Source organism: Pteropus vampyrus, unplaced genomic scaffold, assembly GCF_000151845.1.
Source record: "Pteropus vampyrus isolate Shadow unplaced genomic scaffold, Pvam_2.0 Scaffold328, whole genome shotgun sequence".
NCBI lineage: Eukaryota > Metazoa > Chordata > Mammalia > Chiroptera > Pteropodidae > Pteropus > Pteropus vampyrus.
The window spans coordinates 635,599-653,525 of NW_011889109.1; the positions used below are offsets into that span (position 1 = coordinate 635,599).

At 35.7% G+C, this 17,927-nt stretch overlaps 1 protein-coding gene and 1 pseudogene across 7 annotated transcripts in view; one reads left to right on the forward strand and one right to left on the reverse strand.

Moving 5' to 3' along the window:
* ZNF420 (zinc finger protein 420) overlaps positions 1-17,927 on the reverse strand; it is a 51,177-nt gene that overhangs the window by 16,849 nt on the left and 16,401 nt on the right. For 4 of the 7 annotated variants that reach the window (XM_011378039.2, XM_011378040.2, XM_011378042.2 and 1 more), the window contains one exon: positions 17,254-17,380. The exons of 2 other annotated variants lie outside the window; for them this stretch is intronic. In XM_011378039.2, the coding sequence (XP_011376341.1) occupies positions 17,254-17,380 (127 nt within the window). Of the gene's footprint in view, positions 1-12,851; positions 12,939-17,253; positions 17,381-17,927 lie in introns of those variants that run through there. One more of the 7 variants, XM_023522048.1, reaches the window with a different exon arrangement.
* LOC111730697 lies at positions 4,941-5,059 on the forward strand (annotated as a pseudogene).

Below are 17,927 nucleotides of genomic sequence, written 5' to 3' on the forward strand. Positions count from 1 at the left end.
TATTCCAAAAAATTGAAAAGGATACAAGGATCCCAAGCTCATTTTACAAGGCCACCATTACCCTGATTGTAAAACTAGACAAAGGCACTACAAAAAATAAAAAATAAAATCATAGGCCATTATCCCCAATGAACATAGTCACAAAAATCCTCAACAAAATATTAGCAAACCGAATTCAGCAATACATTAAAAGATCATACACAATAATCAAGTGGGATTTATTCCTGGGATGAAAGGTTAATTCAATATTCACAAATCAATTAACATGATACACCACATAAACAAAATGAAGAATAAAAATCACATAATCATATCAATAGATGCTGAAAAATCATGCGATAAAATCCAGGATCCATTTATAATAAAAACTCTCAGCAAAGTGAAAATAGAGAAAACATACCTCAACATAATAAAGGCCATTTATGACAACTCACAGCTCACATCATACTCAATGGTGAAAGCTAAAAGCATTTTCCTTAAGATCAGGAACAAGCTAAGGATTCCACTTTCACCACATTTATTCAACATAGTATTGGAAGTCCTAGCCACAGCGATCACACAAGAACAAGAAATATAAGGCATCCAAATTGGAAAGGAAAGAGTAAAACTCATTATTTGCAGATGGCATGATACTATACACATAAAGAACCCTAAAGAGTCCACCAAAAAACTATGAGAACTGATAAATGATTTCAGTAAAGTAGTAGGATACAAAATTATTCAGAAAACAGTTGCATTTTTATACACCAATAAATTATCAGAAAGTGAAATAAAACAATCCAGAGGCTGGGCACTCTCAACTGAAGTAGGGAGCTGGGAGAGGAGATGGCCTGGCTGCGGGTAGGGGAAGATTTTTTTCATTTAATCTTTGGGGTAAAATTCCAACTTTCTGGAACAAGGTTTTCCTTATGATTATAGTCCTATTGATTTTTCTGTTTCTAGATGCTGTGAGAGGAGGAAATATTCCTCTACTTCTGCCATTTAAAAGAACTCACCCAGGTACATGTGGAGAAAAAATATGGCGTAGATAACAGAGACTCTGTTCATCCCTCTAGAGAATAAATCAAAGTTGTGACGCAAACAAGGAGCAAACAGCAAAGAAAACTGCCTGGGATAGAGATGAACAAGCCATACAACTAGGGAGAAATCCAAGAAATCACCCTGCAATGGCAGAAGGTAAGACCAGGCGAGGACGCGGAATTGCCCTGTCTCGAGTGGCCGAGTGGGACGGAGGCTGCAGTAGCGGCAGCTGCAGACACCTCTTAAAGGGGCCGCATCCATGAGCAAACTTACACGGTGATGGACCTGCTCACTCTGAGCACCAGTTCGGCTGCACAGAGGGAACCAGGGACTTATAGGGGGACACTGAATTGTCAGAGTGAGAACCAGACGCTAGGGTCTCTGCCGAACAGAAGTGCCTGAAGTATCCCTTGTTCTCTGTTGAGCCCTGGCCACTCCCAGTGCGCAGACAACAGCACCACCATACCCAAGACTTTATCAAACTGGATAACAGAGGTCACTCTGCCCAGAGGATTCCCTGAAACTCTGCTTCCCCCAACTTGCAGCCCCACCCAAGCCACATCCAGGTGTGTTCTCCCTTAGTCAGGTGCCCCTTGCTGAGCAGCACCTAGACTCACACTGGTGGCAGCTGGCCTCGGTTTCTGGTGTGGCCTTTTGAGGCAACTATAAGCACAGCATCTGTGAATTGCTTGCTGAATCTTAACAGGTGGCGCTGGAGGGGCACAGGCTGGGGCTAAACTTGGCCTGCAGCTGAACTTCTCTCAGGACTGTGCTACTGGACAGCTACTTCACAAAGTCATACTAAAAAGACCAGGAGACTTAAGACCTTTGCTTAGTACATAGAAATAGACACGGAAAGACAGCCAAAATGAGAAGACGCAGAAACCATATGAGAAAACAGAACCGATATCCAGGAATAATGGAGTCAAGCAACCTAACAGATGCAGAGTTCAAAACACTGGTTATAAAGATGCTCCATGAACTTAGGGGAAGAGTAGATGAACTCAGTGAGAACCTTAACAAAGAGATAAAAAACATAAAAGTGGAAATGGAAATTATAAAAGGAACCAGCCAGAAATAAACAATACATTATCTGAGATGAAGAGTATATTAGATAGAAAAAACAGAGTGGATAAATAAGAAGATTGAACCACCAATTTAGAAGATGGGGAAGCCGAGCATACTCAATCAGAATGGCAAGAAAAAAGAAGCCAAGGCTATAATAATTTAAAGAGCCTATGGGACACTATTAAATGTAAAAATATTTGCATCATAGGGGTACCTGAAGGAAAACAAAACATTGAAGAGCTATTTGCAGAAATAATGATGGAAAACTTCCCTCACCTGGTGAAGGAAATAGACGTACAACCCCAGGAAGTTCAGAGAGTCCCCAAAACCGGGAACCCAAAGAGGCCCGCACCAAGACACATTGTAATTAAAATGTCAAAGGTTAAACACAAAGAGAGAATTTTAAAAGCAGCAAGAGAAAAGCAGTTAATTACCTGTAAGGGAGCACCCATAAGACTGGCAACTGATTTCTCAAAAGAAACCATGCATTACAGAAGGGCTTGGCACAAAATATTTGACAGGATGAAGACCCAGGATCTACAACGAAGGATACTTTATCCAGCAAAGCTATCATTTAGAGTCGAAGGACAGATAAAGAGCTTCCCAGACAAAAAATAAGCTAAAGGAATTTATCAACACCAAGCCAGTAGTACAGGAAATGTTGGAGAGACTTCTTAAAGAAGAACATGTATCAAAAACATGAATAAAAAATGGTAATAACTACATTCCTATCAACAAGTACCTCAAATAGAAAAGAATAAAATGCTCTAAACAAAAGATAGAGTGGCTGAATGGATAAGAAAACAAGACCACTACATATGCTGCCTACAAGAGACTTACTTCAGATTAAAAGACACAAACTAAAAGGAAGGGGATGGAGAAAGATATTGCCTTGATAGACGTAGAGGGTATTGCACTGAAGGAAATAGGAAGGATAAAGACAAATATCGCATGATTTCATGTCCATGTGGAATCTAAAGAACAAATAAACAACAACAAAAGCAATAATAAACTCATAGATACTGAGAATATTTTGAGGGCCACTAGATGGGAGGGGAGTTGGGGGTGAGGAAAAAAGGCAAAGAGATTAAGAGATAAAAATAGATACTTGCAGAATAGACATGGAGATGTAGAGTGTAGCAGGGGGAAGATAGTTAATAATGTTGTAAAAATACGTAAGGGGGAAGAAGGGTACTAGATTTAGTGGGGTGACCGCTCTGCAAGTTATGTGGATCTCTGATTACTAGGGTTGTACAACTGAAACTGGTATATTATTGTATGCCAACTATAATTGAAAAAAGCTCATTGAATTGTACAATGTAAATATTAGCAACTAATTGTCTATCATATTTCAATAAAGCTAGGAAAAAATTTTAAAAGTTTTTAAAAAAAGAGCTCACCCAGCAGACCTGATGCTCATGAACATACACAGATGAAACTTTTTAGGTTACAGAGAAAGAAATCTTTATTTTTCTGGATTTTCATTATTTTTCTGGCTGGTGTTAAGACATCTGGTTACCCTTACTGCCCAGCTGGCAAAATAACTGTCAAACAAAGGAATATCTAGGAATAAATTTTACCAAGGAAGTAAAAGACCTGTGTGGTTGGGAAATTATAAGATACTGAAGAAAAAAAATAAATGGAAGCACATATCAATGTCATGGATAGGAAGAATTAAAATCATTCAAATATCCATACTACTCAAAGCAATCTACAGATTCGATGCAATCCCTATCAAAATACCAATAGCATTTTTTAGAGAGCTAGAACAAATAATTCTAAAATTTATATGGAATCACAAAAGACCCCAAATACCCAGAGCAATATCAAGAAAGAACAAAATAGGAGGTAGCACACTACCTGATATGAAATTATACTACAAGGATTTAGTAATCAAAACAGCATGGTAATGGCATAAAAACAGATATATAGATGAATGGAACAGAATAGTGAACCCGGAAATAAACCCATGTCTATAAGGTCAATTAATCTCTGACAAAGTAGGCAATATACAATGGGTAAAGACAGTCTCTTTAATAAATGGTATTGGAAAAATGACAGATATAAACATCAAACTAAAAAGTTTTTACACAGCAAAAGAAACCATCAACAAAACAAAAAAATCAAACTGCTGAATGGGAGATATTCTTCAGTAATATACCCAGTAAAGAAATCATAAAACTTAACCCCAAACAATTTGATTAAAAATTGGGAAGAGGACCTAAATAGGTATTTCTCCAAAGAGCACATAAAGATGACCAATAGACATATGAAAAGATCCTCAAAAACACTAATCATCAGGGAAATGCAAAATAAAACCATGAGATATGACCTCATACCTGTCTGAATGGCTATCATCAAGAAATCTAAAAAAAACTGTTGGCAATGATGTAAAGAAAAGGGAAATCTTGTGCACTGTTGGTATTGCAAATATGGGCAGTCACTAGGGAAAACGGTGTGGAGGTTTCTCAAAAAAATAAAACTAGAACTATCATATGACCCAGCAATTCCACTTCTGGGTATTTTTCTGGGAAAAAAAATCTAACACTAATTCAAGAAAATATGTGCATCTCTATATTCATTGCAGCATTATTTAACTATAGTAAATAGCCAAGATGTAGAAGCAACCTAAGTGTCCATCAGTAGATGAATGGATAAAGAAAGATGTGGTACCTATATACAATAGAATATTACTCAGCCATAATGAAGAATGAAATCTCACCATTTGCGACAACATGGACGGACCTACAGGGTATATTATGCTAAGTGAAAAAGTCAGAGAAAGACAAATACCATGTGATTTCACTTTTATGTGGAATCTAAAAAAGACAAACAAAAGAGAAAGAAACTCTTTCTACGGCCATGCTACCCTGAACAAGCCTGATCCTGTCTGATCTCGGAAGCTAAGCAGGGTCGGGCCTGGTTAGTACTTGGATGGGAGATCACCTAGGAATACCAGGTACTGTAGGCATTAAAAAAAATAAAAGAAGAGAGAGAGAGAGAAAGGAACTCATAGATATAGAGAACAAATTGGTGGTCATCAGACAGGAGGGGACTGAGGGGCTGGGTAAAAAGGTAAAAGGAATTAGGAAATACAGATTGCCAGTTATAAAGTCATAGGGATATACAGTACACCATACGGTATATAATCAATAATATTGTAATAACTATATATGGTGTCAGATCAGTACTAGAATTATTGGGGTGATCACTTCATAAAGCATATGTATGTCTAATCACTATGTGTATACCTGAAACTAATATTATATTGTATGTCAACTGTAAGTGAAAAATAAATTTTTTAAAAAATTGGATTATAGAAACTCACAGTAAGTTATGATAAAAACAAAGTTGTACACCTGAAATTTATAATGTTATTAACCAATGTTGCCCCAATAAATTTAATAAAACATTTTTTTAAAGTAGCAGAGAAAGGGCTATATCAAGAGGAAACTATGTGTGTCAAGAGATTTGTTTTTGTTTATTTTGTTTTTCCTTTTAAGATGGGATAAATTATATGTTTGTGTGCCGATGAAAATGTTTGTAGCATATATGGAAAAGTTGTTCCAGGAGATTAAGAACAATTGATCCAACAGTGTCCCTAAACAGATCAGAAAGAATCGCATTTAGTACACAAGTGGAGGTACTGGCCTTGGATAAAAGCACACAAAAGTCATTTATCTTAATAGGAAAAGAGGCAGAATGAGTAAAGATGCAAGGAGGTAGCTTGATGAGGCAGTAGAAGCTTGTAGAAGTTCTCTTCTGCTTACTTCAGTTCTTACAGCTCAAGGCAATTATCTTAGAGTCAGACAAGAGGAATTATAACATTCATAAACCTTATGCACCTAAGAACTTAGTCTTGTAAATAAAATAAATGAGAGCCAAAGAGAAAGTGATAAACCCAGACACTGTGACATATAAAAATATATATTTGGTCTTTGTCCCTGATTCCTAGCATAGAGCTCCTAAAACTCTTGGAATATCCTGTCTAATAAAGGTAAAAAGGAGTATCTTTTCTCTTTAAAAAATTTAGGCAGAAAGAGTTGTGACTCTCTCATTCAAATTTTTTGTTTCAGGTGGTTTGGATTTTAGCAAGCAAGCCCTTCTAACTCTGCAGAGTACTCTAGAAGGCAAAGCATCTTTCTGAGAAAAAAATAGCCTCTTCCAGATTTACAGTGAGAACTGAAAATGAACAGAGGTCAGAAAGGGCAGCAAAGGCAGGGGTTTAGTCAGATGGAGTTTTTTGTTCTCTAGTTTGATTTAGGAGCTCTTGATCTCTAGTTTGTTTTAGGTGTTTTATGTTTTTAGTGTGTTTCATAACTACAAAATGGTTGTTAAATTTTGTAGTTATTAAAAACCAAAGTTGCTAGCATTGTTTTGCTATTGTGCTAGTTAATCTTCATAGATTCCTGTTAAATGCAAGTACATGTAGAATCTCAAGTATAGAGAAAACAGTCTAATAAACAGTATTCCAGAAGATAAAGAAAAGAATGGTATTCTGTAATTGGGCTCAACCATTGTCACCCTAACTGGACCTGTCCTGGATTTCAGACCTTGATTGCTAGACTCCTGACATTTAATAACCGTTTCTCTATCCAGTAATGTGTTTTTCTTTTTTGTTTCAGAAATAAGCATGCTTCAAGAAATATGCAAAAGCAAAGGGAAAAATAATCACTGAACAGAAATACTCTGCATATTTTGGCATATAACTTTCCAGTGTTTTGTATACATTATTTTTTTTTCAAAAGTGAAATACTCTACCCACCATTTGTGACCAGCTTGTTTATAACATGTTATTTTCCTGTCATTAAATAATTTTTTAAAAAAGGAATGTCTTTTGTTATTCAAAACAGTCTTCTGCCATACCTGAGTTTATGTTAATGAGGTGACTTTTGGAAAGCTCCTAAGGACTGGGGGCTGGTTTCCCGGGGGAACCAACCATGTGATTAGAGGACTGGAACTTGTGCCCTAGCCCAGTGCTCCAGGAAAGGAAGAGGCTGAAAGCTTAATTAATCACTAATGGCTAATGATTTCATCAATTATGTCCAGGTAATGAAGCCTCCATGAAAAAGCCTAACCAAAGGTGTTCACAGAGAGCTTCTGGATTGGTGAACACATCAAACTGCTGGGAGGGTAATACACCCAGAGAGGTCACAGAAGTTTCAAACCCCTTCTCAATACCTTGCCCTATGCATTTCTTCCATTTGGCTGTTCCTGAGTTGTATTCTTTAAAATAAATTGTTAAATGTATGTGTTTCTCTAAGTTCTGTGATCCATTTTAGCAAATTATTGAACCTGAGGAGGGGGTTGTTGGAACCCTTGATTTACGGCTGGTCAGTCAGAAGTGTAGGTGACAACTCAAGACTTGCAATTGACATCTGAATTGAGGAGCAGTCTTATGGGACTGAGAACTTAAACTGTGGGGTTTGCGCTACCTCTGGGAAGGTAATGTCAGAAATGAGTTAGACTACAAAACACCCAACTGGTATCTACTAAGAATTGGAGAATTGCTCGATATGGGAAAACTCGCATGTGGTAACAGAAATATTGTGTAAATAGAAGGAAATAGGTTTTTTACCCGCTTTAGGATAGTAATACAAACAGACAAGAAATAAGGACAGAGGAGACCAGAACATAATTAATAAAACAGATAGTTAAAACTAATGATATGTGTTACCACATTAGAATAAAATGAGAAATTAGAAAAACATAGAAAAAAACAGTATATGATACTAGAATTAACTAAGATGCTTCTTAGTTATCATAAAAGGAAATAAAACGTTTACCATAAAAGAAAATAAAAATAAAACTTATAATTTACAGCTAAACACCAAGAGCAACTTTGTGTGAAATGCCATGAGATTCAGCTAATGTACCCACAGAAAACTTACAGCCTTAAATGCACTTAGTAGAAAACAAAAAATATTTTAAAACAAGAGAATTAAGATTTCAACTTGAGGGGGAAACGAAACAAAATGAGCTAGCTGAATATCAGAAAACAAGTAAACTAGAATTTAGAAAGAATAGAAATGGCTAGCAAAACTAAAAGTAGGGTTCCCCGTGAGGAGCGTGGGGTCCCAGGCCCACACCGGACTCCCCAGCCTGGAACACCAGTACTGAGGAGTCGCCACAACATGTGACTATGAAAACCAGCGGGAATTCTGTCCAGGTAAGACTGACGGCTGCTGCAGTCTTAGGTGTCCTCTTAGGGTTCATGAATGGCCTTATTCGCTGACAGATTCACTCACTCTGAGCTCCAGAGCTGAGCAGCAGCTAGAAAAGCCCCAGGGAAATATGGAAAGGAACTGAACTGTCCGGCTTCAGAGTGAAGGCCAGAGGGGCAGCTCTCTTCGTCATTTTATTCCTTTGTTGAGCCCTCCCCACAAAGAGCTGGCAGGTAGGTGCCATTTTTCCTTTGCTGAGCCCAATCCTGCCTGCAAGTGCAGGAAGGCTCCATATCTGAGTCTCCATCAAACTGGCCCTACCCTAGTGATTCCCTGAGAACCTGCTCCAACCAATTCAAACACAGGCCTGAACCTCTTTCAGTGGCTAACAGTTCCAACCAATTCAAACCAATTCAAACACAGGCCTGAACCTCTTTCAGTGGCTGTGAGCCACTGAAAGTAGCAAGTGGCCGGCCTCAGCTCATGCTATGGACTTTCCTAAAATCTCTGAAAGGCCCACAAACCCCAAACAAGCAGTGGCTGACCTCAGCATTCCTTGTACCTTGTGCTAAGCAGCCCCTAGCCCAACACTAATGGCAGCCAGTCTCGGTTCAGAGCATAGCCTCTCCCAGGCCCCTCCAAGCCTAGCACAGGCAGCTACCAACAGCAGATCACTTTGTAGCTGCTACCAGGTGGCCCCAGGCTGGGCACCTGGGCCTGAACCTGAGCCCCTCCCAAAAGGCCCCAGAACCAACAAGCCTGGTGGCCAGCTTCAGACTATACCAGAGCACCACCTAATTATCTTGATAAACAATACACCCAAAGAGTGGTCTCAGCAGGCACCATAACCCTGCTACAGGGAATCACACTTTGTGGGGTCAGCCTGTGCACAACAGCTCATCTAATGTAGTCACAGCCAGTCCTCACAGCCAGTCAGCCTAAGGGTCAATTTCACCCACGGATGTGCCAATGGCAATCAAGGCTTACCTACAACAAACAACCCATGCAAAGGTCACACCTAGAGCACCTGGCTCAGGTGACCAGAGAGACTGTGCCACTTGGCCCTATAGGACACCTACTACATAAGACCACCCTGCCAAGACTGAGAGATGTGGCAGAAATGTAGAAACAAACACAGGGAGACAGACAAAATGTGGAGACAAACATGTCTCAAATGAAAAAATAGGACAAAACTCCAAAAAAAAAAAAAAGAACAAAATAAAGTTAAGCAATCTACCAGGTACAGAGTTCAGTACACTGGTGATAAGAATGCTCAATGAGCTTAGCGGAAGAATAGAGGAACTCAGTGAGAACTTCAACAAAGAGATAGGAAACAAAAAAGCACATAAAAACCATAAAAAAGCAGTTAGAAATGAAGAAGATAATAACAAATAAAGATGGAACCAACAGCAGATGAGATGAAGCAGAGGATCATAAATGATTCGGAATATAAGGCAGTGGAAAATACTCAATTAGAACAGCAAAAAGAAAAATGAAGTAAAAAAAAAAAAAGAAGAAGAAGAAGAAGAAGATCACTTAAGGGTCCTCTAGGTCAATACCAAGCATAACAACATTTGCATCATAGGGGCACCGGAAGGAGAATACAGAGAGCAAGGAATGGAAAACCTATTTGAAAAAATGAGTGAAAATTTCCCTAGTCTGGCCAAGGACATAGAAATAAGTCCAGGAAGCACAGACAGTCCCAAACAAGATGATCCCAAAGAGGCCCACACCAAGACACATCATAATTAGAATACCAAAGGTTAAAGACAAAGAGAGAATTTTAAAAGTAACAAGAGAAAAAAGTTAGTTATCTAGAAGGGAGGTCCCATAAGACAGTTAACTGATTTCTGAGCAGAAACTGCAGGCCAGAAGGGATTGGCAGGAAATATTCAGAATGATGAAAAGCAAGGACCTATACAACCAAGATTACTTTACCCTGCAAGGCTATCATTTAGAATCAAAGGAAAGATAAGAAAAAAGCTAATGAAGTTCAACACCATCAAATCAGTATTATAAGATATATAAAAGGGACTTCTTTTAGAAGAAGGAAAAAAAGATAAAAAATATGAATAATAAAATGACAATAACTGCACACTAGATCAACAATTACTTTAAATGTAAACGGATTAAATGCTCCAATCAAAAGACAGGGTGGCTGAATGGATAAGAAAACAAAACTCATGTGTCCAACAGATGACTGGATAAAAAAGATGTGGTACCTGTATATATACAACAGAATATTACCCAGCTATAAAAAAGAATGAAATCTTACAATCTGTGACAACATGGAATGACCTAGAGGGCATTATGTTAAGTTAAATAAGTCAGAGAAAGACAAATACCATATGATTTCACTTATATGTGAAATCTAAGAAACAAAACAAACAAACAGACTCATAAATACAAAGAACAAACTGATGGTTGCCAGGTAGAAGGGGAGTGGAAGGCTGGGTGAAAAAGGTGAAGGGATTCAAAAGTTCAAATTGGCAGTTACAAAGTTGTCATGGGGATGTAAAGTACAGTATGGAGAATACAGTCAACAGCACTGTAATAACTATGTGTGATGTCATGGGGTTACTAGACTTATTGGGGGTATCACTTTGTAAGTTATATAAATGTCTAACCACTGTGCTATAATACACCTCAAATGAATATAATACTAAACGTCAACCTGTAATTGAAAAATAAAAAATAAATTTAAATTTAAAAGACTATAAGTCAATTCTTTGCAAATACCAATAAATGATACAAAAATCTGACATGTAGATAAAAACATCAGATTGGACACAAATCCAATACTGGAAAGGAAAAGGAAGAAAAGAACATAAATCCAAACATTCCATAGGAGTTAGAAGTGTTTAGGAAAAAACCTATATATAACTCAATAGTAAATTAGAAGAACTAGATGAAATGGATGAAAATAATAAAAAGTGACACATGAAGATAAAAGATGAGTATACATCAATAACCACATAACAATTTAAAATTTTAGTTCAATGTCTCTTCTCCTAAAAGGCAATAGACACTGATGACTGATGGTATTACTGGCAAGATCATCCAAACTATTAAATACATAATTCCAATCATACATAACTGTTGTCAAACATATAAAAATATGGAAATATACTCATCATTTTACAAAGTTAAATTAACTCAGATAACAAAAGTAGACAAAGAGAGCTCAATAAAACGGAGTCGATCTCATGAACAAACAGGTAAAATTTTAAAATAAAATATTGGCAACATAGAATATAGCTGTATATGTGAGGTCTCATTATTAAACAAGGTTTAACCCACAAGTGCAGGAACAGTTCAGCATCAGAAAATCTCTTTTAAGATCCTTTATTAAAAACTCTCTAGGACCAGAATGACTCTTCCCCCTAATTAATGGTATTTACCAGAAACCTATAGAAACATATTTAATAGTTAAACATTAGAAGCGCTTCCAAGTTTTTTTTTTAAAAAAGACAAGAATTACTTGTTTTCAAGTTGCAAAATACTAAAATACTCAGGTCCTACCCAATATAGTTTTGAAAAATGTTACAAATAGAAAAGGAAGAGATAATACATTATATGTAGAAAGCAAAATTACCTACTGATACTCCAATATTATCCACTGAAAAACTATTAGATATGTCTACAAAGTTATTATCAATTTACAATTGAAACCTACACATTGCTATATATAGTCATCAGCATTAACCATTTAGAAAATGTCATAGAATAAAATATTCCTACTTATAATGTCAACGAAATATATAAAGTACTGAGGATATTACTTTAACAATGTGAAAAAGCTTTTAAGAAAAATCAGTGAAACTTTACAGGACATATAAAGAAAAAAGAAAAGTAGACATAGCATGCATGTTCAAAGATAGGATTCAATACTGTAAATACTGGTGCATCAGATTTCCTAAAAACATCATGAAATGCTGGATAACATATGACATGTATCCTTTCAAAAGTATGCCACACTTAAAAGGAAGTAAAGAAGATCCAGAGGCAGAATGAAGTGAGAATCAGAAACTAGAGAGGTAAAAATGCTCTGAAGTCACAGCACTCAGGATATTTGCTGAGTTTAACTGCCTAAAAGTTTATATTAATGGTCTGAAAAAATCCAAGAGACAAACCATTCATTGGGTCCACAAAAGATTAGGGATTAACAATGAACCTCTTCACAAAATCAGAACTATCCAAGGCCTATATTTCAGAGACGGGGAAAATTAATCTGACCTCAAAAGAAAATTACAAGGAACATTTTATTCTTGCCCTAGACTCTCAAAAGGAGAAAAAAGTGCTAGAGATAATTCATAATTACAGAGGAGCCCCCATGAATGCAAGAAACTGCAGAATTAGACCTGTTCTCCAGAAATTGAAAGTGCTGAATGATACATATAACATAAATGCTTGAAATATATGAAAACATAAAATCAAAACCATGAGAAAGGGACTATATACAAATTTTTTAAAAGTAAAATCTAGAGATGAAGGAATATATCAAACTTCTAGAAATAAAACAATATAATAAATTATATTAAAATCTTAGAGGAAAAAAAAATCTTAAAAGCAGCCAGAGAGAAATTACAGATTACTTACAAAAGGAACAACAATGAGACAGATGTCAGACTTCTCAAGAGCAATAATAGAAACCAGAAGTCAGTGGAATAATATCTTCAGAGTGCTGAGAAAAAAAGAATTGTCAGTATATACCCATTAAATCATCAGGCAAGAATGAAAGTGAAACAAGGTTATTTTGCAACAACAACAACAACAAAACCAAGAGCATTTACTAACAACAGGCAACCCCTAATGTAGTATTTCATGATATATAAAATGATCCTAGTCTGAAGGTATGATGGAAGAGGAATAGTATGCAAATGAAAGGATAATCGTGAATAAATCTACAAGCAAACGTTGTCATTATAAAACAAAAATAATGTCCATTGTGGGAATTAAAAAGGAAACAGAACTAAAACACCACACGACAATAATAGATTAGATGGGAAAGACTGATCAAAGTTAAAGCATCCTAAGATTCTGTATATTGTCCTGTGAGAAGATATACTCTTTGTTAAGAACATATTTGTTAAATGACACAAACAATAATGATAACGATTAAAGGACCAAAATAGGCAGAAATACTCCCAAAATATTTAAACTCACCAGTAATCAAAGGAATACATTACTCAATTTTTAACTATAAATTGAGATATTTTTAAGTGATAATATCTAGTGTTGCTAAAAGTATAGAAAGAGTAGTCATACATTGCTCGTATACTCAGGTAAGAATTTTGTGACAATGATATATAATTGACATAAGAGATGTCAATTTCTCATCTTTCTTATATAATCTCAACTCACTGCCACAACAGCCACCAATTTATTTCAAGGTAGACACAATCCTTAATATCTGTGTTTCTCAACTTGTTGGTCTTAAAACCCTAGACATGAGAATGGAGCATATCATTTATTACAAGATAAACTCTATAAAGCAGTATACAATTTAAATATTGTATGTGGATTGAATAATTTTAATGTTAATTAAAACATTTAAGATCCAATAAAATATTTAATTTCTATTAATATTTCTTAAAACATCATTACAATTAATAAAAACTACAAAACTGCATTTGCGTTAAGATGAATAAAGTGCATGTGATAAAAAATTAAATATAACCATTAAAAATATATAAAGTGTATATCTTCCAAACTAAACAAGGGGTAAAATGGAATTCAAAGAACAAAAATAAAAACAAAAAACTCTTCATCCTGATTAAGGAAAGATTTAAAAAGCAAAAAAGAATATTAAAAAGTAATTAAAAAAACATAAGGGAGATATAAATCCAATCATATTGGCAATAACTATTAAATGAAATGAACTTTCAAATTTTAAAAATAAATTCTCAGATATCATATTGCAGTGGTTACCAACTGGGTCTGAACATATGAACGTGTCCCATGCCCAGAAAGATTGTTTTAATTGGACTGGGGTGTGGCCTGTAATTTGGAATTTTTAGAAGGACTCTAGCTATTTCTTAAGTGCAAACAAGTATGGAAATCATTTTCATATTTTTTCCAAATTGGTTATGCCAATTGATACTGCTATCAGTAAGGTATAGAACACTTTTTTAAAAAGATATAATTCATATACCTATAGTTCATTTAAAGTATACAATCAATGATTTTTAATATAGTCACTCAGAGCTGTGCAATATCCACCACAATCTAATTTTATAACATTTTATCATCTCAGAAATAAACAAACCCCTGCCTGTTAGCAGTCATTTTCAATGTCCTGATTCTTATTCTCCAATCCACGCCCACTTCTCAGTCTCCACATCCTCAGTGCTGGGCAACCACTAATCTTTCTGTCTCTACAGATCTGTTATGGATATATTATATAAATGTAATCATACAGTATGTAGTCTTTGTGTCTGGCTTCTTTCACTCAGCATGTATTCAAGGTTCATCCATATTGTGGCACATATCAGAACGTCATTCCTTTTTATTGCTGATGGTCAATTGTAAAGATATACCATATTTTATCCATCCATTCATTTGCTGAGGGACCACTGGGTCATTTCCACTTTTTGACTACTGTGAATAGTGAAGTATATTAAGTTGTGAAGACTTGGTAATGTCTGACTTCTTCATTTTTTGCCAATCTAGGGTGTGTAAAATAATGATCTCACTGTGGTTTTAATATGCATTTCATGATGGCTAATGAGATTGAGCATTTTCCATGTTTATTGACTATTTTTATTTCTTTTTCCTTGAACTGCCTATAAATGTCTTTTACCCAATTTTTCATAAAGGTTATTTACCTTTTTCTTATCAATCTATAGGGTTTTTTTATATTCTAGACATTAATTTCATTGTCATCAATATGCATTACAAATATCTCCACCCAGTTCATAGCTTGTCTTTTACTTTTTGTATGATGTCTTTTTATAAAGACAATAATTTTCATGCAAATTTATCAATCTTTTAATGATCATTTTTAAAAAGAACTAAACAACCTTTAGAAATGTTCTATTTGGTTGTCTCTCAAATATTTTCCTTTATGAAAATTTCTTATTGCTAGTCATTTTTGTGACTGAATTTCTTTTAACAGTTCGCCAATGGTTTGTATTTACATCTAATAATTCTAATATGTGAAATCTTCTGCCATGTAATCTGTTGTTTCTTTAGAGTATCTATTATTCACCTGTGACCTGTTTCCTTGTGGATTTAATCTTCATGAGCTCATTTTTTTTGTTGATCTTAATCTGTGACCAGTCTTAAGCCCTCTTACTTTTCCCCAGAGAAGATTTACATTTGCTTTAGTCAGGAATCAGAGGCACCACCTTAGAGAATAAAATTTCAACTCCTTTTTTTCTTTGCCTATCTTTATCTCTTATTACTCTATTGATCACTCTTCTTCAGATATAATGTTTTTCTGTTCCTCCTACAAAGTTAATGCCCATCCCAAACCCTTTACACTTACCACTCCATCTGCCTGGAAGACTATACCCCCAGATAACTGGTCTGACTCATGCCCTTATTTCAGTAAAGTCTGTGTTCAAATATTACCTCCTTAGAGAGGCTTTTCCAAAATCTACCTATCTAAAATAGTCCATCCTCACTCCCCATTTCTTTATTTGCCTACTCTACTTTATCTTTATTTATACTGCTTATCACTACCTGCAATTGTTGTACTTATTAAACGAATAAATAAATGTATATAGGTACATATATATGTGCACATGTACACATATTTTTGTTTCATATTTTGTATTTCTCCCACAAAAATGTAAGTTTCGGTAGAATAGGAACCAGCGCTTCTGCCTGGGAGAAAGCCTCACCTCTGGCCCTCGCTCCAAAAAATCAGCGTCCCCCTGTAAGTCCCTGGTGCCCCACGAGCAGCCAACCCAGTGCTGGTGCTCAGAGTGAGCAGGTCAGTCTGAGTCTCCCAGTCTTACTGGCATGGCTTTGTGCAGTAGGTGTCCAGTGGTCCAGTCTTGAGAGGGGTATAGCTACAGGCCAAGTTTAGCCCCAGCCTGTACTTAGCCCCAGATTTGCTTAGTATGTAGACTGTGAAAGTCCGGTTGCAGACTCGGCCCCTTTCAGAGGCATCTGCAGCTGCCACAGCCTCTGTTCCACTCAGCCGCTTGGGACCGGGCAATCTCACATCTTTGCCCCCTCCTACTTCCATCCATTGAAGGGTGATTTCTTATTTCTCTCCCTATTTGTAGGGCTTCTGTTCATCTAGACCCCAGGAAATTCCGTCTGTTTGCTCTGTGTTTCTGTCACAACTTGGTTGCAAGAGGGATGAACAAAGTTACTATTGTCTACACCATTTTGCCTGGTCAAAAGTTTTAATTTACATAGACTCTGTCTCTTATTGAGCTGAAGGAAAAAAACCAATAAATTTTCTCAGACAATCATGGGAACTTCATGAACTATTTTCTAATAAAAGCTGGTTCTAGCATATTCATTCAATATAAAATGCAAAGTTCTTAAAATGTAATATTTACCTATAAAACACAAATAAAAGAATGTGTTTGTTGCAATGGAATGTGTTCACTTGAATTGTTACTGATATTCATTTATCCAACCTATCACTATATAAGTAAGCTCTTCTATTGTCAGAAAAACCATACATTTCCACATCTATTTTTAAAAACAATAATTAGAGCTACTTTAGCAAATCTAAATTGTAACAATGCATAGCTCGTTTTTTTTTCTGACAATATTGCAAATGTCCCAGAATTCAAATCTAGCCCCTTGATCATCAAGGAAGACAGGAAGGAAGGCAGAAGATAGATAATTATATTTGAGGGACGGTCAAGATAAATGTGCCCTATGAAACTATTTATGCCTACTTATAGTAATTTAAAACCATTCCTTTGAGAATAAGAAGAAATTCAGTTAATTACTTAAAAAAAAAACTTGAAATAACACCAAAGGAAGCCATTCTAAAGGTAGATCCTGAAATACTAAGGGTAAATATCCTTACCTAGTGACACCAAGTTACTATAGTTCTCCAACATCACATCTCTGTACAAATCTCTTTGAGCAAAGTCCAGGCATTCCCACTCTTCTTGAGAGAAGTCAATTGCAACATCCCTGAACATTACCGATCTCTGAAACAACAAACATAATACTAGTAGTGGAAATAAAGAAGATGCTTTTTCAATGGAGGAGGAAATGATGAGGAGCTCGCCACAAAAGAGGCAACAAAGCAAATAAGCTAGGAAGCTCTGAAATGGATGAGACACCACAGAAACAGGTGCTTCTTAAGTGCCAACATGTTCCTTTATTCCTGTATATAGAACATTTCATTACATATAAGTCAGGAAATTAATGAATTAAATAAAATTTAAATGAAATGTCCCAATTAAAAGACACAGCATTCAGAACCATCCTGTGTAATATGTATCTTGTACATCATACATTCTCAATAAATGAAAATTTCTCTTTTTTTCTATTTAAAAAAAAAAAGAAAAATTGGGTAAACATTTCTGTAAAGTCTTACAAAATATCCATCATACAAAATAAGATTTGCATAAAAATAAATAATTTATTGATACTTCAGTTTATCATATCAGAATATTAAGTCACAAGCATTTTCCTTTTTACCCATAATTTAGTAAATATTTTTAATACGCTGTAGAATTGCTCCATATAAAG